The sequence below is a fragment of the Muscardinus avellanarius genome, assembly GCF_963383645.1.
Source record: "Muscardinus avellanarius genome assembly, chromosome: 6".
Taxonomy (NCBI): Eukaryota; Metazoa; Chordata; class Mammalia; order Rodentia; family Gliridae; genus Muscardinus; species Muscardinus avellanarius.
In genome coordinates, this window is record NC_137791.1 from 62223952 (window position 1) to 62249023 (window position 25072).

The following is a 25072-nucleotide window of genomic DNA, read 5'->3' on the forward strand; positions in this document are numbered from 1 at the left end:
GTCACTAAACTTAGGGGCAAAGAACTCCCTATATAGGCTATACAAATAATATACTACTCCATATATAGGCTACTCAAATTATTTTGTGAAATATACATACAGCTTTACTCAGATTAGAAAGGTGATTTTCATTTGCTGAAGCAAAACCAAAACAAAGCAGCCGTGCATGCAAAGATAAGTAAAAACACTGGCTGTTTCTCTATCAAGTCAATAATCTTTCTTGTTAATTTAAGTACGGTATAACAAATAACCACTAAATGTCGTAACAGGAGGAACCTTGCCTGGAATTGTTCCTTTTACAAGTCTTAACCACACTTCTTGCCCATAATTTAATTCTAATAAGGCATCCCCCGTCAAAACTCTATCACAGGTTATTTCACTGTTAATATTTTCAGACTCAAATGCAAGCTTGTCTATTCTATCCACCACTAAAAATCCAGAGATATGAGCACTAAATGACTCAATGGTATATTTGAAAACATACACTCCAAGATACGGAACTCGGAATCTCCCAGTTCTTGGGTTATATGAAGCTCCATAATTGACCTCCAGATTATTAAATAGGATGGGACCAGGTGTAGTCATTCCATAGGTATGAGATACAAAAAATGCCACCATTGGTGCATATCTGTAAGCTCCTTTGGAAAAATCTGTTAAAGGAAAAAATGGCAAGAGTTAATTATCATACGTTTTATTGTCTTGCTTCTCCTCACATCTTTATCTTTTATCTCAGTTACAAAGGGACTTAACAGAAGCAGAAAAGTTCTACATCAAATTTAACAACATTGTATGTGTCTGGATGCCTGCCCCTTATACTGTTTGAATTACTCCAAATCACATAGTTTCTTGGGGCCTCAGTTTCTCCATTTATATCAGGATAAAATAAAACTAAAATTTGATATCTCCCTTATAGAAATGCCTCAGAGATTAATTTGCATGTTGCTTTGATCTCCCTAGAGATAAGGGAATTCAAAGCACTCTATGATTATTATGGTATGCAAGCACGTTTTAAAGCCCTGTGCAGGAACTGAAGCTGACATGATAGAGAAAAAAATTCCCAAGAACCTTGTCAAACAGTTTCTAGAGGCTAAAACAGAAACTAAATAAGGTCATATTCACTATATGGAAGTACAAAAGGCAATTCTCTGTATAATTAATGCTTAGTGTACTTACAAAGGCTGAGATTTAAAACTAGACTAAAAATTTATCCTTCAGTGTGCAGCATACTTAAGTGAAGCTGGATTTTAAATGTTTCTGCTGTAATCAACGATAATGTACTTCCAATGCTGCATGTATTTTTTGTATTAAAAATCAGAAGTGTTGTATTGTTAAAGAAAATGTAAGTTAATGAATACTTAAGAAATTACATGAAGAAACAAGGCATCTTGTTTTACACAGTACATTTGACCATGTCCTAAGAGTCCACATGTAGTCACTGCGGCACTGTGATCTTCACCTCTATGGAAAACATGCCACTAAGCACATGAATGTTTCACTTAATGAACCACGGCTGACATGGATTAAAGGCAAATTCCTTTAACAATCTGTTTGAGGAGAAGAGTTTATTCCAATCAGATACATACATCTGTATTTTCTCTTAATATGCCCTAGAGAAGAAAATGTGAGGGCAGTAGAATTTTCAATAAAGTGCCTTTAGGATACCAATATTAAGAATGCCAACAAATGCCTGCAGGTATAAATTTTTCTGACATAAAGACATTTCCACTTGCAAAGCAGATGCATTAGTGAATAGTGAATCAGTTTCTGAAGTCAAAGGAACTAATCCTCACGTGCATCTAGATTAAGCAGGTTTAAATATTCATTTGCAAATATTTTGCAGGATGTTCTTCTGTATCTGACATTGAGCAAATTCAAGAATGCATACTCTTTTACCTGGAGCCAGAGAATTTTCATCCACCAGCTTGATAGTGCAATGGTCACCAGTGAAAGGATGCCGGCAAGCACAGGTGAAGTTGGTTCTTCCAGTGATGCAGGTTCCTCCATTCTGGCACGGGCGTCCACTGCAGCCTGAATACTCCTCTGTTACTGAAAAAGAATCACATAACAGAGGGTCGAGTGACCTTGATCCCACTTCATCTCAAATCATGCTTTGCAGAAGAGGTAAAACACTGAATTTAAAATATGAACCAAGGTATTCTAGGTCCTGGTCGCCTGCCAGTGTAGTCCTGGGACTTCATGCAAATCCTTTAGCTCTGCCCTTCTATCTCTTTCAGTGACATAAGGACAGGTCTGTGACCCACTACATGAATTTGTGTGAAAATGATAAAGATTTTAGTCAACTGTAGAACAGAATGTCATTATGTAATCACAGAATCATACTTGAAACTAGCACCTGGTAAATTAGAGAAGAAAAATGCCCATTCAGTACATAGTTCCAAAATAATTGGAGATCTATAAAATCATGAATTCAATATGTATAAAAGCACCACATGTTAAAAAAAAAAGCCATTTGATTACATTACAATCAAAGAGAGTCTCTTTGGAGGACTTTAAAATTTTAGAAAACTTATTAAAAGAAAACAAAACAGAAACCAAATACCATAGAGAACATCCCATGTTTGATCACCTAGGAATTAAAAGTCATGTAAAATGAAAGCTGCCAAAACAAAATTTTAATATGTGACAAACTAAGAGAAAATATTTTAGCAGATATATTCTAACTAATATCTATAACATATGAAAAGCTTTGACTGATCAAATCGAAAAGAACATTGTCCGCTAAAAATTAAAGTGAAAAATGTTCAAATAAGATATGAGCAAGCAAATCACGGAGCACAAACTACAAATGCTCATTAAAAATTTAAAACAAAGCTGGGCGTGGTGATGTACACTTGTAATCCCAGCATTTGGGAGGCTGAGATAGCAGGATCAAGGTTCATGGCCATCCTCAGCTACTTAGGTCCTTGGCAACTCAAGTAAGACCCTGTTTCAAAAAAAAACTAAAGAGACTAAAAATTAGGGCTGCAAGTGTAGCTTGGAATGCCCCTACGTTTCTTTCCCAGTACAGGAAAAAAAAAAAAGAAGAAGAAAAGAAAAAAAAAGAAAAAAGAAAAAATTTAAAACATATTCAATCTTGCTACTAATTGAGTAATAGTAAATTTGTCCACAATAACATTACTTTATGTCAGACAATAATATGTGAAAAGAGAGTAAAATATCTAGGCACAGCAATATGTAGAAAAATGGACCTTGTAATATAATGTGTTCCTGTATAAAAATCAGAAGTGTTGTATGTTCTTAAACGATCAGACATTGTTCCCCCAATGGTACTAGAAATTGAACCCAGGAACATTCTACCTCTGAGCTATACTCTCAACTTTTATTTTATTTTTATCAGTAGGTTGCTGAGAGTCTCACTGACTTGCTGAGGCTGGTCTTGAACCTCCGGTTCTCCTGTCTCAGTCTCTCAAGTACTGGGATTATAGGCATGCTGCACCATGCACAGATGATTAGACTTTTTAACCGAACAGTCTGATCATACTGATTGCCCTTAAAATGATTTATTTACTTAGTGCCAGAAATTTCTCCTGGCAGAAAATAAATATTGCAGACATACTTGTCCATGTACATAAAAGTAATTCTTCAAATATATTCTTTATGGTGTCATTTGCATTAGTGAAAATTTAAAAAGACACCTAAATAATCTGTGGTTCAGGACTTGTTAAATAAGTAATATATTCCCATTAAGAAATATAATATGTCAGGCAAAGAATGAGGTAGAGCCGGGTGTGGTGGCGCACACTTGTAATCCCCGTGCTTGGGAGGTGGAGACAGGAGGATCGCGCAGGTTCGAAGCAAGTCTTGCTGGCTTGAGACCCTGTTTCCAAATTAAAAAAATATATAAAATATAGCCCGGAGGTAGAAGGGTTTCCAGGAACCCCAGCACCACCAAAACAAACAAACAAACAAACAAACAAACAAAACAAACAAAAACAAAAACCAAAAGCAAACAAAAACAAAACAAAATAAGAGAATGAGGTAGAGCCAAAATACATTTGGCTAACCACAATCAGCGAGTTAGTTTTTACATTGCATTTGGAATAATTTCATTTATTTTTAAAGCTTCAAATTATAAATATGATTTTAATCAATATATAATTATGCAAATGGAGGGAACATGCTGGAAGACTCCTTACCCTACCTGCTGTAGTTGCACCATGGCACCACCTTGTGGCAGTAATGTAAGTAAGTTTACAATTTACTCATTTCAAATACGTGCTGACTGAATTTTAAATTTGGGGTTATTTGCCTAGTTTGAATTTTTTATAAAGTGAGACCTACACTTTGCATGCATTCTGTTTTACATATGCATATTTGAAATCCTCACAAAATATGATTAAATTACATATTTATAGTATTAAAACTTTTGCAAAGAAACTATCTTGTTCATGTAATTAGAAACTAATTTGAATTGCCTTGATTCATTCTCCACAATATTCTATAAAACATTTTCCTCATCAAGGAAAGTATAAACAAGGCATAGGGTACATGCTTAAAATCTCAGCTCCTCAAAAGGCTAAGGCAGTATGATCACAAATTTGAGGCCAGCCTGGGCAATTTAGTGAGATCATGTCTTGAAATAAACATAAAGGGCTGGGGATGAAGCTGAGAGATAGAGTGCTTGGCTAGCATGCATTATATTCCTATTACCATAAAAATGTGAAAATATTACAGGTAATATTTTAATTTGCATAAATATATTAAATGTAATATATTTTAACAAATATTTCAAACTGGTCCACATTTCTTGAATGGCATTTCTTTACCACATGACTAGGTTATCAAACCCTCTCATTTGTTGTTAACAATCGTTCTAGAACTTAGCCCATTAACTGCTAGTTTCCAGACCATCAGTGATTTCTAGTACCAGGAGAAATATGAATTCTTTACATCAAAGCACTGTTTTTATTTACTTTCACGTTCTTTGATTCTAGCACTGTGATGGCGGCATAGGGGAATGCTGGATTAATGTGTTCTACTGGAAATGAATTGACTGTGCAATAGAGTTGGGGAAACACAGAATTAGTTATGTCATTTGATCAGCTCTAGAATTCTAATTTTCCCAGATGAGAACTCTCTCTCCCTTGTAGACACAAACATTGGATTTCCATTATCATAAAAAAGTGAAAACATTAAGATAATATTTTAATTTGCATAATATATTAAATATAATGCATTTTAACAAATATGTTAAGGAATCAGAAATCAAACGTGTTCTAGGGAGAAGACTTTAAGAAACTGTAGAAATAACATATTTCTCTGTATTGCTCATGGCTCTACTTTGATTTTTCAGCACCATGGCCATCTATTTACTGTCTAGGTTGAGCATTCTATTTTTCTCCTCCTGGTATTCCATTACCTTCTGAAATGAGTGGATTCTTGTTCTTTTAGCATATCAGAGAGTGTTACTTTACCCTTTCTTCTAAATTTATAAAGCCTATAACCTGGAAGAGAGGGTCACTTTAGTCTAATTGAGAGTCTGAACCTTTATCCTATTGCTGTTATAGGCTAAGCGTCTTGAAATAACACACAGTTTGCCTTCTAGAACATCTCTCATAGTCTTACTGATCATCTCTTCAGGATGCCTAATTTGCTTGTCTGTATCTGCTTCCAGTGATGTGTTTTAAGCTGCTTTCTTTGCATTTCTTGCTATTTTAGGTCCTAGAGTACCTGCTCATATAACCCATATTTACACATGTAATATCATGCACCTAGTACTTGACATATCAATTGTATCTAAGCAGTTCAGGCTATGGTAGTAATTGCTAGGTACCACTACTGAAGTGACTTTATACCTGTTAATGAACAATAAGCATTAGATGTTTATTAACTATCCTGACATCTATATCATACTTTGTCATGATAGGTCTGCTTCCTCTGATGTTAGTGACAGGCTCCAAATTTCCATACTTATTTCATTCATTTAAACATGCATTTACAATTATCTTTACAATGATTACATTTATTTTGTTCTTGAGTTTCTATCTCTGGTGCAAAAAAAATCAGTCATTGTTTTATTCTGGGGAAAATGTATTAGCCACCTCTCTCAGCTTTGATAATCTTTCCTTGTTTACTATGCCCATCCAAGTCACTGATAAAAACTCCTAATGGACCACTGTCAAGTAAAATCTCATAACAGACAATAAACTTTGTTGGTACTGATGTGTCAAATAAGTTATCTTATTTGTTATGTCATCAGTTACAAATCTTTTTCTGTACATGTCCAGACTCATCTTTCTACTTATTATTAAAATGCTTTAGCCAAGTGTGGTGCTGCATGCTTATAATCCCAGTACTTGGGAGGCTGCGACAGGAGGATCACAAGTTCAAAGTCAGTCTCAGCAACTTAATGAGGCTCTCAGCAAATTAGCAAGACCATATTTCCAAATAAAAAATAAAATAGGTCTGGGGGTGTAGTCTGGAAGTAGAAGGTCCCTGGGCTGCATCCCCAGTACCACAAAAGAAATGCTAAGAAACGCTTAGAATAGATGTCTTTATCAGTGTCTGCTCACATTAGTGTTCAATAATAATAATTAACAACAGAAATCATGCTCCAATAAAGAATAATTTCTGACACCTCTCTTCATCCCTGCTGCTAGTGTTAATTATTTTAATTCTCTCAATTATTGTCTGATGCTTTGAGAAAGTTCTCTCATTGAACTTATTAGCATACTAATCTGTAATTGTTCACGCATTGTTTTTTCAGCTGGAGTGTGAGCTTCCGTGAGGTCAGGCAGGGCTCAGGCCTTACATTTTTAAACTATGTCACCATTGATTAGCACAGTGCCTAACACACAGAAAGTGCAAAAGCCTTTTTATGGGTGTGTAAACACATGAATGAAGAACTAAATAGATGACCACACTCTTATCCAACCTTATCCCTTCTTAGTTTCTCAAAGATCACATAGCGTTTGATGCTATGACTTAGTATCTTCTTCTAGAGGCATGGACTCATTTAAAAAAAAAAAAAAACTTTGTGCAATTTCTCTCCTTTCTTAGGTTTTGATGACCTCCTAAATCCTTTCCAGTCCATTTATTTTCTTTGATGCAGATAAGTGCAAATAGTTGAATGACTCTACCAACTCAACATTCTACAATCTTGTGCAAGGAGCATAACTAATTGTGTAATTTTCCTGCTCACAATATGATAAAGATTCCTTTTCCACTGTCTTAGAATATTTCATAAATCTCAATTTTCTCTGGTCTCTACTTTCTTTTTCTCTTTCCTCTATTGGACCTTAGTATATAAGCTAGCTGTACCTTTCTTTTAGTTCTACTTTCAGCTCTCATACATACTCATGTTAAATTTGAACTGATTAGAGAGCACCTTACATTTTCAAATCATCTGCCTTGGCTGACAGTAGTCATTCTTTATTATAATTACTTGCTTAATGTAGGAATTCCATAAGAAGAGGAATTGTGTTGAATTTATACTTCACCTATTCGACCTCTTTCAGGGCTCATTAAAAACTTAGAAACTTTATGAATAAATGAAAGAATGTATTGTGCTGTCATCTACTTTATTTTATTATTATTATTTTTTTTTTTGCGGGTTTGGGGATGAAACCCAGGGGCATTCGACCTCTGGTGGACTTTTCTGGATAAAAAATAGTGCATGCATACTACTACAATTTTTCTTTTCTAAAGGGAAAAGAGAGCACAAAGAAAAGTCACCCTTCATGAGAGGAAGACAGAATAAAGAAACCCATGCATGAGTTTCTTTGAGTTTCTGGTTCTTTTTACCTGTCTGTTCTTATATATATAATTTCTCCATAATCAACCTTAGGTGTGAACATGCCAAGCCCTATGAGTGCTTCTGGAGAATGAGTAGACTTGTGCATGGTCTGGGAACCTTCTAAAATAGATCATAACTTCTAAATTCAAACATTCTATGTGTGTGTGTGTGTGTGTGTGTGTGTGTGTGTGTGTGTGTGTTACTGGGGATGGAATCCAGGGGCAGAATAAAAAATAGGGCTACACCCCCAGCCCTATTTTTTATTCTTTATTTTGAAACAGGGTCTCACTGAACTGCAAAACGGCCTCACTAAGTAATAGCTGAGGCTGTCTGCAAACCATGATCCTCCTGTCTCAGCCTCCCAAAGGCTGGGATTACAAGTGCACGCCATCATGCCAGGCTCTCCAACATTCGATATTTAAGTGGCTTCTTTTTAGCTACTTTGTACTGAAGTAAAAATGTATTAGTTTTCTTAATGTATATAAGAAGAGTTTATTTTTAAATATAGAAAATTATATAAATAGAAGTTTCTTAGAGAAAATTACTCTTAAAATATTTTGGAGAATTTTTATGCTTATCAATATACTTATCTTTATATGGTTAAATCTTTATATTTTACATTCTATTTGGTTTATCATTATATAACAAACATAAACTAACTTATAAACATATGCTGAGTTTACACAAAGATATAGACAAGTAAAGATAGAGAATGATGGAATACCATAAGCCTATGAATTAGATTGATACATGTAAATAATTACATATGAAATATTAAGTGAAATATTGAGAGAAATAAACCTTGAATACAGCTAGGAACTTTGCATTATAGTCATATCTAAATGATATACTTCATGCAGACTATTTTCTCAAAAGAAATTTGAAAGATGCGTTATTTTTATTTTATAAGTGAGGGAAGCAAGTTAGTAAAACAAGTGATTTATTTCAAACAAATATAATGTCAGATAGATGATGAACACTGGTTCTTCATTCCAAGTCAGTGCTCACTAGTCATCACAACTACCTATCCCTATGAAGATTCAGAAAAGATAGACATGGGTTTAGAGTATTAAAAAAAAACAGCTAAATACACACTTGGCTCTTTTGTTTCCTCTTTCAAATTGCTTATATTCACAACAGTGACAATTTCTAAATGCCGTATTTTGTATACTACCAAATATTTTATACAATGTAATATTTCTCAAGAGTATTGAAATAATTATGAATAAAAGAGGGTTATTAAGAAAGAGGAGCTAAACTGTTAGGTGCTGGAGACTTAATGAAATAAAAAAGTGAATGATCCCCCAGCAGAAGAGACCTGCTCAGCGGTGGATCTGCTACGTTATGTAGAGACAGGATCCTGCTACCCGTGAAAAGCAGGGGGCCAAACTCTCTGCAAGCATATGTCTGTCAATTGCTGTACAAAAAAAAAAAAATCTTCAAAAGTAAAGTTAAAAACTCTTGAAGACTCAGCCTCCCAAATGCTGGGATTAGCTGGAAATGTAGCTCAGTGGTAGAATGTCCCTGGGTTCTATCCGCAGTATTGAAGAAGAAAACAAAAACAAAAACAAAAACAAAAAAACCTCTACCTCTTGGATTCTACTGGACTATTGTTTAGAAACAAATCAAATATTAAAAATTAACAACTGAACCAAGACAGGTTATCAGGGACTGCCTAAGAGGAATCAGAATTAGCAAAACTGAATGTGCCATGACTTGGAATGAAGAGGTGGGAATGAAGACTCTGCATTTTCTTGCCTTTCTACTGCTACATCAGGTAAAGGAAGATTTTAGGAATCACTGAGAGCAACTTCCTGGTAATTAACTACACACTGGTCATATTACAGAACAATCAAGCTGAAAAAATAGCACTGGTACTTCCTCAAACTCAACACAGAAACAAGTTTTCAGTATTTGGATCCTCAAGAAAGTATCAGCTGTGGTCACATAATGCATTCAGGTATGAAGCCTGGAGCAGAAACAGGAGAAAGGGGAAGGCTTGAGAACAAACTCTCCAATCGCTTTGCGTGTGGTGGCATAGGATTGAGCCCTGAGTCCAGCAGACCAGGAGCCATATAGGGGATGCTTGACCTTTAGCAGTATATTGTGCAATCTCTGTGATGGTTAGTCTACTCATCTTCAGAGTAATAATATCTACCTTGTAGGTATCAGTAAATGAGGTAGTGTACATAGTATTTTTTGTATAGTGCCAGGGATGTAGTAACTATTAATAAATAATATCTAGTACCATATTATTATAGTTTCGTTCTTAAGCATGAAGTAATTTATGATTTAAAATTAAAATTTGAAAGTTACAATATAGGATGTTTGCGTGTATGTTTGCATCACTTTGAATTTCACTGTGTTGCATAATTGCATTGCACCAATAAAAGCATAAAAAATAAAATTGGGCTCGATTCCTAAAAGACAAAAGTAACATTTATTAACCATGTTTATATGATTCCTTCCCTTCAACAAATTATACTTACTTTATAAATTGCAGTAACTATAATTTGAATGACATAACTATGAGATTCATAAAATAATAACATCTTCTGGTGCTAGTTATGTATGGAAATAATGTGGCTCTAATGAACATGATTTATACTGATTTATTATACAATATCAAAGGTCAACAAGTAGACACATTTGGCCAAAGTGTCTATGTACCCTATCCCTGGCACAAAGGAGTATCAAAGGAAGTACTTTATCTTATAATTATGCTATTCCTACAGAAGGACTTGGCATGCATTCAGTGGTTTTATAGTCTTACACAGCCTTTACTTGCTCAGTTTTCCAAAAAATGGCACCAGTTTTATGTCACTAGAGCCAAAGACAATTCAATTGGCACATAAACCTATATACTGCTTCAAAGAGCCCCACACATAAAGTGAATTTTTTATTTGCACTGGAAATAGGCCGATACATTTTTTACTGGCCTGGTATCATTACTGGTATCTATACTAAGATAGAATAAAAAAATTCATTATCAATTTTGGTAGATAGGTATATAAAAGTTCTATTTATAATTAAGGGAATGGGAAGCAATTTTATCAAAGCATCACTGGAAAAAATGGACTCAATATTGAGATTTTTCCTATTAGTCCATTACACCCCATATTTTGTCAATCACTTTATACCCAAATAGAATTTGTATTAAGTCATAATTTGCATTCTTTATATCATCAAAGTCTATAAGTTCTTATTATATATATATATATGTATATACATACATATATATATATATACACATACTTTTTCTTTAAGAAAAACTTTATGGTAGTATGAAAACAGTATTCATTATATTTTAAAACTGTTGTTACAAGACCATCTTGTGCTGAAATACTAAATTTATCTGAAAAACACATATGTATTAGTAATAGTTTACTTTTCATTTCTATAGATGTAATATTAATTCTCCGATTTCAAATTAATTGGGGAGGAATTATACATAAATATACTAGTTCCAAAAGTCAAGAGAACTCATCTCCTCATTTGATATCGCTTTTAAAAAATCTTTTGATTTTTAGCATTATCAAAACACTAGATATTAAATGTGAAGTCATTTTATGTTAGTTAAATGATTGCCCTTTTGTAATTAAAAAGCCATAAAATAAAAAATTCTTTCAAATAGGCATATAATTTAACAGGATACTTTTATATAACACTGTATGAGAAAAACACAGCCATTTCTTCTAGTAAGTATAAGAAGCTGTTCTCATTGCAAAACTGTAATCCCATATCACTCGTATGACAAACATCGAAAAACTGCTTCTTCCACACAGAGAGACTATTAAGCAGCTTATATGCACCACATTGAATTCCCCGTCCCTCTCAAATGTGCGCTTCTCCAGTAGTGCTTAGAACATCTGTTAATGTTACCACTATCCTCTCATTACCCAAATTCAAAACTTCAGAATATTTTAGTTTTTTTCTTTTCTAAGTGCTATGCACTAAAACTGTGAACAGCTGCTCGGCTTTTGTTTGCTGTTTTTGTTTACAATAATGCAATCTTCAGCTCATTTCTCCTCATGACCTCAACAAATAACTCACTGCAATCCCATCGCTTTGAAGGAAGAAACTGAGACCCAGTGTCATGAATCTTTTCCCTACAGCTACTATTATGGAAGATGACTCAACTTATACAATTATGACCAGAATCAAAATTTGAATCTCAGATTAGTTTCTCTTTTTCTGTTCATTATTTCCTCATATTTCTTGCATCCCTCTTCTCTGTTTCAGCTATCTCTTCCTTACATATTATTCTAACTGCTTTTCCAAGGCTCACTCAGTAATGTCTTGTTACCCTAATGGCATTCTCTGTAATCATGCTATGTACTTCTCCTAGCTTCATGCTTTTGAATCATACTATACTCCACCCATTGCTCCCAGTTTTCAAAGATATCACACTCTACAAAATTATATAAAAGTGATTTGACTTGGTATTCATGCGTGTGGTCATTTAACAAATAGTTATCAAGTTCTTATTATTATCTGATATGATGTCCAATAATACCAAAATAAATTTCTGGTCTTACTTATGAAGAAAAATACTGTCTAATAGCTTTCTTTAGTTATTAATGCAGAAATTTAATCTATGAGAGGAGTTATGATTATTTTATAGTGGAGTGGTTTGTCAGAAAAACTTGAAAAACATATAGATGAATAGGTACAATAGAATTATTTGTTTTGTGTTGCTATCTAACTTATATAACATCACTTTCAAATGATATACCAGGTTCTTTTCATTAATTGACAATCCAAATTCAATTAGGAATCATTTATATTTCTAATCTTGTTAAACTGTACAGGTCTACTAAATATCACTTAAATAAAAAGACAGGTCAGAAGTCACTTTTCAGTGATGGCTTACCAGGATATATAATGTTGTCTGTGTTTCTCTGAGTCCGGCCTATCAGGATGGTTGTAAGATTCACTGTTGGTTTCTTAAGTGTATTAGGTTTCTTCAGCAATTTTACTTGTTTCTGAGACTTGACAGCATTTGCTAGACTATCAGATAACAATCTATCTATATACAGAGTTAAATTAGATAGCGCAGCTTGACTTTTAATTTCAATTATTGATTCTACTGTTTCTTTCAGACCTTTCTGAAGAAGCTGACTGTCTGGTGGGGAACATTTTATCCACTGAGCCATGGTAGCATTTTGTTTGGTTGTGCTTGTAGAAACATTATGACATGTTAAAAATTCATGAAGAGTTTTGTTAAGCAGAGAGAGGTTAACTGAAAGACGGATAGATTTGGCTTCTAGTGCCTTAAATCTGGAATTTAATACCTGCAGTTGAAGAGCTTGATCTCTCTCATTTATAGTTGCACTACCTTTTTTAAGTGAAACATAATAAGGTATGAGTGTCTGGGTCACTTTAGATTCGATGCCTTGCAACCGAGTTTCAAAACTTTTATAAATCTTAGTGGTTGAGAGTACATTTTCTTCCAAACGACTCATGTTTTGCTGGTATTTCATCATCTGGGAAGTTGTTTCATTGAACATTTGATAAATCTTCTGAAAGTTGAATTGACTTAGTTTTTCACCTTTAGAAATATTTGCAAGGGCCTTGGCAACTTGCAAAACAATATTGTATTTCTGATTGTCATTGACCAAAATCTGAATAGAATCGTTCAAACGCTGGAATTGAGGAATAAATGTCAAAATGGTTTCCATATTTTGGTTACAGTTATGATAAATCTCAGGATTATAAATGGTATTACTTAAAGTTTCTTTTAGCACATAGTTATCCCGGATGAAATCAACGGCATTATTTATGATAGTCACTGTCTTATTAAGACCATCCTCCCTTTCAAAGGCAAAGTCATTAATACGCCTTTCAAAGGCATCATCACGACTCTGGACTTCATTTCTGAGCAAATTGTGCCTTTTTGTAAGTTCTTTGATAAGAACATTCAGACTATTGACAGCACTAATAAGATTTTCCACCTTCTTCTTTATAACCAGTGCCTCCTTGGATTGTTCATATGTCACGGTCTGTTTGAGTGGCGTTCTCTGCTCCAGCAAGGGCTGGAGGATCTCCATGTCATATGTCAGATCGTTCAGTTGCTCACTCATCCTATCCATCTTACTGTCCATAGGAAAGAGAACCTCGGCCAAGGTTTGGTTTAGCAAATGCAAATTGTCTTCTGTGTCCTTCAGTTGAAACTTAAAGTCATTTTTGCATTTAGATAGCATGTCTTCACATTCACCCCTGACAGATTCTTTCTCCACCTTCATATTGATGGAGAGATTGCTAATCTTGCTATTTTGGGTGTGCAAATCATCCAACATCTGCAGCATCATCAAACCTTGCTTGTTTAACTTCTCATGCAGAATAGACATGGACTTGGTGACATTACTGCTGACTGATTCAGCATCTGTAATGCTCTTCTTGTCTGAGATTTGTTCCACTGATAAAAGCGGCTCATGTGCTTCCTTCATTTTAGAAAGAGTCTTGTTGATGGATTCATAATACAGAATGCCTCTCGAACGCTCCTGTTCTAGAGCACCTTCTAAATGAGCCTGCTTTGCTTCTAGCTCTTTAATGGGCTTCTCACATGTGAAAGTCATATCTTGCCTTACATTCATAATGCGATTCTTCAGGTCTACTATCTCAGACAGAATGGGTTTATTTTCTTGCATGAAAACTGACTTTTGTTGGACTGCTATTGAAATCACAGATTCATTCACTTGTTGGATTATTTGCCTGGTGTTTTCAAGGTCCTCTGACAGACTCGATACAGTCTTGAAGAGCTGTGCAACAGTCTCTTGCATGTCATTTTGAAAGACTTTAAATTGTTCTCTTACTATATCCTTGACCAGATCATTAATACTCTTAGATTTTAGACCTGAAGAAAGAGATCATAGATAATTAGAAATGCATGGTTTTAATGATGAAAAACTTTTGATATCTCTAAGAAGATAAAAAGTTTGAGACTAAATATTAATAAAAGAAGGTAAAAACCTTCTTAACCAATAATTTTGAGAGGAATCAACTGCAATGTAGAATATACTAGAATTACAAACTAAAGGTTCAATGAATGAAAGACTCAAAGGAATTACTAGACTAGCCCCTACTATGCAGTAATTCTAGGTCTAGTTCTAGTGAAAATAGAAGACTTTGGATTTTTAGTAAATAATATCTGTTATTAGCTCATGACTGTGTCATTAGTTTTCCGGTTCAACATTTGTTTTTAGTCAATAATAGCTAAAATATTGACTGCAAGAAAGAAGCTTACTGAGTCGAGGAAAAATATGAAGTATTTTCACAGGTATCAATAATGGTGCATAATAATGATAAAATAGTAAAACAAGAGTTTTAGGATCAGAGCCTCAAATCAAAACAGAAGTTCAGGATATGTTTGATTATCAAACATTAAATTCTAACAGAAAGAAAAGAAGGAACTTGACACTAATGAAAATGCACTATTGTTTCTAACATAAAAGCAGAGACTGATGACAAATGAAGATTGTGGTAGGCTTAAAAATAGTATTAAAAACAAAATGAAAAGAAAAAGGTTATAGATTATTACAAAGGATGCAAATAGGAAATAGTATTTTAAAAATGTAAAAAACATAAGTTTCATTCAGAAAAAAAGTAAAACATATATTTGAGACATATAGTATTTAGCTATGAAGCATATATAATTGGAAGATATATCCGCTCAAATTATAAAAGAGAGAGGGGACCGCAATACAATGGCCACAATACAAAATACAGGCCACATAATACCAAAGATTTTCAAAAGGAAGTTCTGTACAATAGAGTATCTCAAATGAGTTATACTTTCTATGAGGCCTATTCGAAAAAAGGTCATTACAGGATAAAAAATAAATATAGGCTCTATATATTTCTATTTTGTCAGCACATTTTAAAAAGTATTTAACATGCATGAGCAACTTACAGTAAAGTATCATGAAAAAGCAATTATAAAAATAGAATGATGTATTACTTAAACTCAATAATAATTAATCTGATACAAAGGCAAATCTGTAAAACAGGATGTTTTTTATATGGACAAAAATATCTCTGGAAATGCTACTCTCTGAAAAGTAATGTTGCTAAGTGAGAGGGAAAAAATGAAAACATTTTATTTTACATTTGCTAAACCCAGAAGAAACTGAAATCAACTTAGTAGTCTAAAAAAATCTGAAGATAAATTTGTATGCAATAATAGAAATTAATAAAAAACATTCAAAATATGAAATAGAAGTCAGTGACACACAGCACCAAAGTACAAAGAAAAGGCCAAATTAGAAAAGTTTGAATAGCCACAATTAAGGAAAATTATACAGAAACAATCCTAGCTTTTGTATCAAATAACAAGCTAGAAAAGTTTTAAAGTAATTTTATTTTCTATATTTGACTAGCATTTAACCTGTCACCTATTTATTTAACAAATGTTCATTAAGTATATAATATAATTCCTATAAAGAAAAGGAAACTTAGAAAGTTAGTTTTCTGATCTTAGTGAATATGTTAGGTTTGTCAATTGTAAGGGGCTACTCCATAGTATAATTAATTTTATTGCCTTCTCTGAAGAATACTTTAGTCATTTCCTTTAGATAAAATTGTCTTTAATTCTACTCATTCTGAAAACTTGATGAAGTACAACACTATATTTGATATTAAAAATTGGCCTTCTTTGACTTTATAGCCTCATAATTTTGACTTGTTTTTTTTCAAGATTGAATAGGTAAATTAAAATTTAGCTCTATTGAGTTACTTAGATTCAGCCAATGACAACATGTGTTTTCCATTAGCAAACTCAAATCTACATGACCTGAAAGGCAAAATAAAAATAACAAGTGAAAACACTGTAGCTAGATAAAATTCAGTATAAAATCTTGGTCAAAGTAATTTGGAAAAAATGAAACAAAAATATCAGGTACTTTAGCTGTAATACTTTAAAATCTTTGTGGAAAAAAATACATTGGAGAAAGAGCAAAATCACAGCAGTGCCTGAAAGATTCCAAACAGGTTATTAGCTTAAAATTTTATTTGGGAATAAAGAAATTTTCAGTTTACATTTCTACATTTTGTTACTAAAGAAAAATTTATGTAAGAATCTTATGTTGCAAAAAAAGTCAGAGCGGTCAATATCTGTGTGGGTACATCATGTTATACTCCTTTGATTTTGTTTCATGTGACTTAAATGATTCTATTTTTTAAAAATATAGTGTTATACTTAAATATATTAACTATACTTGATACCAGATACAACTACACATCCCTTCTGTGGTTGTGAATGCAGGACATTTTCAAAACATTCAAGTGCCCCGTCAGGAGTTGGAACATTTAATTTTCAACAGTTTCTGTGGCTACTAGCAGATTAAGCAGTGTTCTTAACCTTGGATATGAAATAAACAGGAGAAGAAGCTGTGATTTTGCTAGGAGAGTGTGGTGTCTTGGGGACGGGTTTAGTCTTGGTTTCCTCTAAGAACATTTATTAACTACAAGCCCTCTGGCTTTAAGAAGTAATGATTGTGTTCAGGATGCAATTAATCCCTCCTACTGAGTAGGGAATTTCACTTATTGTTCCTCTTTGTTTTTTCCTCTGTCAGTGGCAGGCATGTTTAGTAGGTTTGTAGGTCACCAAAACCAGTTCACAGGCCTAATTTCTCAAGTCTCATGTTAATATCCAAATTTTGCTAAAGAAATGTCATTCATAGGGTTATAGTCAATGGAAGACTGTTTCTCTGACTTCTTCTTATGCTATCACTTCAGGTCATAGATTTCCTCTTTGATGGCTTGGGTAATTTTGGCCAACCCAACTGTTGGACAGGGTTTTTCCTCCAGTCCCTGAATAGCACCATTTACATGATTAACAAGAAAATTATGGCTCCGGGCGTGGTGGTGCACGCTTGTAACCCCCGTGCTTGGGAGGCGGAGACAGGGGTATCGCGCAAGTTCCAAGCCAGCCACGCTAAGCTTAAGAGACCCTGTTTCCAAATAAAAAAATATAAAAAATACTTCTTTTTAAACTGTGTACCCTAGTAGAGGAAAAAATAAATAAGGTTGTGAAAGAAAGAAATGGGGGAAATACAGTGATTTATTTATGAATAAACAAAGTCAAGGGGAAGCATTAATCCCAAAACTTGGAAATGGAATAAATTCTATGAATGGGAAACTCCTAATAATTAAACTAATTGACAGGAACATCCAAGCCCTACCTGAAACCTATTGCCTGGTTAATTCCTCCTGATCCTTTACTCATGAGGTGAGGTGGTTCTTTTCCTCAAAGCCTCCTCCTGTCCCCTTAGACAGGACTGGTTGCAAATCTCAGGTGATGCTATTGAACCCCATGCATAACACAATCCTAGCAATTAAAATATATACATCTTTTTTTCTTCTTTTTTGGTGGTACTGGGGTTCTTGGAAACACTTCTACCTCCGGGCTACACTTACAGACCTATTTTATATTTTTATTTGGAAACAGGGTCTCTTAAGCCAGCGCGGCTGGCTTCGAACCTGCGCAATCCTCCTGTCTCTGCCTCCCAAACACAGGGATTACAAGCGTGCGCCACCACACCCCGCCACAATATATACATATTGATGGTACACAGAAGCATGCATACCCCTCTCCTTACAAGAGGTCCACAATTAATTCTTAATACTTATCAATGTTACTTTGTATGGCAAAAAGCACTTCACAAAGGTGATTAAAGTTTAAAGAGATGAGGAGATTGCCCTGAGCCCTTCAGGTCACTCACTTTAATCATGTGAGTCCTTAAAAGTGGAAGAGAAAAGAGAGGAGGTTGGGTAGTTGTCATGAGGACTCAACGCACTGTAGCTGACTTCGGAGATGGAGGAAAGCCAAGAGTCAAGAAATGAGATGGCCTCTTTAAACCAAGAACAAGACTTAGTTGCAGATATTAAGAAAACAGGGACTGGGAGTGGTGTTGCATGACTATAATCCCCGTACTTGGGAGGCTGAGATAGGAGGATTGTACATTTGAGGATAGCTTAAGCAATTTAGGGACACCCCTCAGCAGCTTTGTGAGATCCCGTCTCAAAATAAAAAATTAAGAGGGAGCTGGGCAAGGTGGTGCATGCTTGTAATCCCAGTAGGTGGGAGGCAGGGACAAAAGGATCACAGTTCAAGGCCAGCCTCAGCAACTTAGGCCTTCTGCAACTTAGTCAGACTCTGTTTTAAAATAAAGAATATGTATATTTGGGGGTGTAGCTCAGAGGTGGAATGCCCCTGGATTCAATTCCCAGTACCACAAAAATAATAATAATAATAATTTAAAGGGCACAGAACATTTTAAAACTTTTTTCCAAAAGTCACAATTACTTTATTAATAAAGATATAGTCTTGCTTTACAAAAACAAATAAATAAAGGGCTAGAGTTATAGCTCCAAAGTAAATTGCCCCTGGGTTCAAACCTCAGTCCTACAGCTACAAGAAAATAAAGTGCGCTGGGCTTGGTGGCGCACACTTGTAATCCATGCGCTTGGGAGGTGGAGGCAGGAGGATCGCGCAGGTTCAAAGCTAGCCGTGCTGGCTTAAGAGACCCTGTTTCAAAATATAAAATAGGTCTGGGAGCGTAGCCCGGAGGTGGAAGGGCTTCCAGAAACCCCATTACCACCAATAAATAAATAAATAAATAAATAAATAAATAAATAAGAAAATAAAGTGCCAACAAGCTGAATGAGCAGGAAATTGATTTTAGAGTCCTCAGAAAGGCAAAAGGCCTGCTTTTGAATTTTTTTTTTGTACTGGGGATTGAACCAAGGGGTGTTCTACTTCTGAGATACAGCTCCAGCCCTTTCTTTCTTTCTTTCTTTCTTTCTTTCTTTCTTTCTTTCTTTCTTTCTTTCTTTCTTTCTTTCTTCCTTAAACAGGTTCTAAATTTTTGCAAACTAGCCTTAAACCTGAGATCCTCCTGTCTTAGCTTAATGCATGTATGCTAGGATTAATTATAGGCATGCAACATCATGCCCAGCTAAACTTGTTTTAAGAACATAAAATCCAGGCAAAGTTAATTCAATTTATACAGAAATTTTCTTTCTCTGACTGGAATGTTGTAGTTTATTTTATTGATTATATATATCATGATCTAGATACTTTCTCGGATAATCACTTCAGATTTATCCCCAACATTCCTTCTATAACATTGAGTTGACCATGCATCTAGTTGTCCTGATAATCATCCCTTCACCATAATCTTTATCCTAGATAATCACCCATAGAGCATTTACACACTCATTTTAACCATAAATACAAGTTAGACTATAGCTAGGTACATAATATCAATTAACCAGATGGGATAATCAAAGATTTGTGTATGTAGTAAAGAAAATATTTCAAGACAGTATTTTAAATTATTTCAGAAGGTGAGGGATTTAAAAATACCTCATTAAAAATATGGTATAAATTTCATGCCACTCAATCTAAAGCAAAGATCCAAATGAAATGTGAGAAAAGATAAATGAATCCATTGCCTTTGAACTGAATAAATAATTTATTCTAGTTTAGTTTTACCTTTTAGAAAAGATTGAAATTCCCTGCCTTTATCTTCACTGATTTTCCCCTCTAGGGAGGAATATGTGTTCCTAACATCATCCATAGCTGAAGAAATATTGTCCATTTTCTTCTGCAGTAGAGTCAGTTTCAGGGCCTGGTGGCTCACCTGGTCAGACAGTTTTTGTACCAGCGCTGCGTGTAGAAGGAAAGAAAAGTTGACCATTAAAAGTATATGTTTAGAATCACTCAAATTTAACTGTAGGATTAAAGATTATTCAAATGAACCATGTTTGCACTAATATAGTTAGAAAAATAAACTACATCCATTTACCAAATGGCAACCTGAATGTTAAGGCTATTTAAGGAAAGGTATTAATATTTTTTATAAAGTATTGCAATGTTTCCTAAAATTTTTAGTCGGTGTTTTTAACTCATAAAGAGTTATTATCACACTGTCAGTAGATGTAAAAACTGAGGATTGGAAAACCAAAATAATTTGCTTGAGGTTACAGAGCTAATGGCCCATGTTCTACTTTAAATTCAAAGACCCATTTCATGTGATGAAGCTTTTAAGGATATTCTAAATATGGGATAAGCTCATTTATAAACAGGGATAAGGTGGGTGGCTTATTTTTTATGTATATGCCTTCAATTTACTTTTCTTGCCTAATTGCTCCAGCTACAATTTCAAGTACTATATTGACTTTAAATTGGAGAATGCATATCCTTATCCCTCTTGCTCCTGTTTTAAGAGGTAATGCTTTCAGTTTTCCCCCATTCTATATAATGTTGGCTTTGGGTTTGTTGCATATAGCTTTCATGAGATTGAGGTTAGTTCCTTTTTACCTCTAGCTTATTCAGTGTTTTTACTATGAATGAAATAGAGCTGATAAATTTAGCAAAGTAGCAGGGAACAAAATGAACATACAAAAATCAATAGCTTCTCTATATACAAATAATGCATCAGTGGAGAGCCTTAATATAACAAATTAAAGTAACTAGATGAGTCTAACCAAAGATTCTTGCATGAGCCAGGCATGGTGGCACATGCTTGTAATTCCAGTATTTGGGAGCCTTAAACAGGAGGACTGCAGGTTCAAGGACAATTTCAGCTGTGACACTCTCAGCAACCTAGCAAGATTCTGTTTCAAAACAAAAAAAATAAATAAGCAAAATATAAATAAATAAATAAAAAGGCTAAGGGTGTAGCTTGGAAATAAAATGCCCCTGGGTTCAACCCCAATGCCACAAAAAGAACAACAAAAATATTCTTTTCATTTTTATATTGTTTGGAAGACAAAGTTAGTTTTTCTTTTGGAAACCTGTTTCGAAACGGATTTTCTAAACTCACAATCAAGTATACCCGCACTTTATTCTCCTTCTGTGTTTGCACACAGCACGCCACTAGTTACACATGGTCCTTGCGCCCTGGGACCTTTAGTGCTCCCAGTTTCTCTCAACTTCTAACACCAACAGAAAAGGATTGTGAGGTGTGTTAATGTGCCACCGCCACACACTTGACAGCCAAGAGATTTCTTGTTTGGAAGTTGAAATAAGCAGTGTTGACAATAATTGGATTAGAGAGGATAGTAATTACAATCCATGACCTGGGTCACTGCAGTCTTGCTGTTGCTGCTGAGGCTTCTGGGCTGTCCCTCCATCAACAGCGGTGTGGCTTTCAGCCTGGTTGCTGTGCACCAGTTGCTGCTGTTCCTGGGCTAGATGGGAGCAGAAGGAGAAGAGAGTGTTAAACATTGGAAGCTCGTCATGTTTTCCAGTCCGGAGCAATAATGTGGCTGACATTCATTTTCCTAGTTACTGAAGCGTGATAGTCTGGGATGATTGCACAGGACACTGCCCCGCCCCCATCCACAGGGTGATGATGATGATACCACAGCCCAGCTGGAAGTGCAGGACTCTAATTCTGCACGGAAAGATAAAATTATTCAGAATTCCTTTAGGCAAAAATGAATGGTTGGACTGGGGGTAGAGGCTGTTTTATAAACCAGTGGATATAAAATGCCTGCATAATTGGACTTTAAAATGTGTTAAAAACTACAGCAACCTTATGAGCGGACTGCCACAAAGGCTGAGTGTTTAACGATGCAAGTTCCAACTGGTGACTATTTGGAAATAATTAGTAGCTACAAGTAAAAAAAAAAAACTGTTTAATTAATATTGCCTTTTAAATGCATCCTTCCCAGATGTTTTAAAAATATGTAGTCTCTGAAGGAATTAAAGTAAACTATTATGGGCATATCTCAAGAGGAACAATCCCTAGTGTCAGTGAAATTTTAGAAAAATAGAAATTCTTATACCTATACATATTTTTCCCAAGAATCTGGTAATATTTCAGATGCGAACATAATTTTTATTTTTAATTTTTTTATTTTTTTGCAGTACTGGAGATGGAACGCAGGGTTATTCTACTTCCAAGCTATACCTCCAGCCCTATTTTTTATTCTTTATTTTGAAACGGGGTCTCGCTGAGTTGCAAAGGGCCTCACTAAGTAGCTGAGGCTGTCCATGAACCACTGTCCTCCTCTCAGCCTCTCAAATGCTGGGATTACAAGTGTGTGCCACCATGCCTGGCTGAGAGCATAATTTTTATTGGAAAGATAATTTAGAGAGAAAATTTACTACATATATTGAGTACATCAGGTAATACGTGTCTATAATTTATAGATTTTGAATGAGCAATTTAATTCATTGAGTTCTGCATATCAAACATGTGCAAACAAGTGTTTGGTGTCTGGCTAGGCTTTATCCCATGTGAAATTATGTACCAGTGAAATTCTGTATCTCTGGTACATGTTAATTATGCTCCCTAAGGCATATGTGGCTGAAACAACACTCAAGCTTTTCACTCCATATAATAAATTTGGCACTAATTTGGGTTGGTTTCTATTGCTAGATTGAATTTAGCATTCCTTTTCTTCAGGGCATTGAGCTAAACTAATGTGTTTCTATTCACAGTCACCGTTTTTCTTTTGATAATGTTTTCTTTCCTTTCCCCTCTTCCATTGTATTATATAAAGTTCTGTGTAATTTTTTATATATTTAGTGGTAAGAAACAATAAGTAGTTGGGAGGGAGTTTAATTATTTAGGAGCGGTAGTAGGTGAGAAAAGCATTAATCAGTTAGGTCCTAGCAATAAGGTTCCTACAGTCTAATTTCAAATTATTTTGTAAATATATATTGAATAATTACATAAATATTCTGTCATGGTTTATTCTTAGGTGGCATAATACAGAAATTTTTTACTTCTAATTTAAATCTAAGTGTACTCAAGAATTTAACTAGAGAGTAAAGTAATGGTTCTCACACCCCAGTCCCTGGATTAGCAATTTGGACATCTCGTGGGAACTTTTGGACCTGCAACTTTTAGACCCCAACCCAGACCTAATAGCTTAAGAGACTCTGGGTAGGGACAACAATCTGTTTTAATAAGCCTGCCATGTGATTCTAGTGCAGGCTGAAGTTTGAGAACCACTGGATAAAGCGTCAAGATGAGCCCTTCTTAGTAACTCCCACCTCACATCCTTTGCTGTTTCTCTGAGCAGTTGAAGAGTAAGCAAGACACAAACTTGTGAGCAGGAATAGAAGTAATAGGAACAAGTGGGTTATAATGGTTTTATTTAGAATGTCCCCCTGGCCCTCACAGGAACAAGGCAGCAATGTTGGAAACAGGGATTGGTTGCTAAGGGGGGTGTGGCCTTGGGGATCATACACCTTCTCTTTTCCCTATGCTCTTTCTCTTGCTTACAACATCAATGATGTGAAAGCAAATCCTCTTTCTCTCTCTCTCTCTCTCTCTCTCTCTCTCTCTCTCTCTCTCTCTCTCTCTCTCTCTCTCTCTCTCTCTGTTTTCTGCTACCATGCCGTGAGCTCCAAACCTGGCCTGACATGTACAGAACCTCTGAAATCTCCAAATACTATGAGCAAATAAATCTTATTTCCTCTGAGTTGTGTAGTCAACCTCTTTGGGTCACAGCAGTGAGAACGCTGACCAAGAACTGGATTTAACAAGAACAGTAGTCTTTTCATTTTTATACCATTAACTTTTTGAGTTAGGCCACAAGAACTAAAAGCATTTAAAGTTAGAACAATAACTTGGTAGACACTGGACTGATACTTTATTGGGAGTAAAGTGTACTTGTAGTAAAAAGACTGGGCCATTTTGTGGTATACAATCAAAGTTAATATTCAAATGCCTTTTTCTACCAACTTTTCACCATACTATGGGACTTTTCTTTGACTTCTACCATTCCTATAGAGAACAGGGTCTCCTTGTGGATGGAAATGAAAAGCAACTGTAAACACTGAGTTTTCCACCACTCCATAAGGAAGTGGCATTATAAAGAAAAAGTGAGATGAATAGATGACAAAGGCGTTTTTCATGGGCACCTGATTTTCTCATTCTCTCCATCATTATGACACAGCCTTGAAGGAGGTCTCGCTAAACTGGAATTCTGAGAAGCTCCCTTGTGATTTTAAAATAGTAAAAAAATTAAAAAATAATTTATTGAATAGTCTTAACAGTAAATGAAACACTTAGAAAATGAAATCAGAGTGTTAACATGATTCATCTTATATTTGAAATACAGCATTTTAGAACAGAAAAATTTGGAACGTACTATAAAATAACAATTCTGTTAAGGGAATATCATTGTGAATCAGTTTCTTGTTACTTTTTGTAATATATGTATCTAATAAAAGAAGAGAACTCCTTAGAAAATTAAGTCGACTAGGTAATATTTTGAAATATTAGAAAACATATGCTAAGTAAAATCAGCAAGTCTCAAAAAATCAAGAGTCATAGGTTTTCTCTCATAAGT

The 25072-nt window shown here is 34.8% G+C and overlaps 1 protein-coding gene across 2 annotated transcripts in view; it reads right to left on the minus strand.

Annotated features, from left to right (window-relative positions):
- Positions 1-228: 228 nt before the first annotated feature.
- The window catches only part of MMRN1 (multimerin 1), a gene marked incomplete at both ends in the record, with an annotated part of 50963 nt that continues 26119 nt past the window's right edge, over positions 229-25072 (minus strand). Inside the window, 5 exons of one of the 2 annotated variants that reach the window (XM_080697333.1) lie at positions 229-650; positions 1894-2040; positions 12630-14612; positions 20253-20426; positions 21842-21952. In XM_080697333.1, the coding sequence (XP_080553459.1) occupies positions 229-650; positions 1894-2040; positions 12630-14612; positions 20253-20426; positions 21842-21952 (2837 nt within the window). Of the gene's footprint in view, positions 651-1893; positions 2047-12629; positions 14613-20252; positions 20427-21841; positions 21953-25072 lie in introns of both variants that reach the window. The other variant, XM_080697332.1, reaches the window with a different exon arrangement.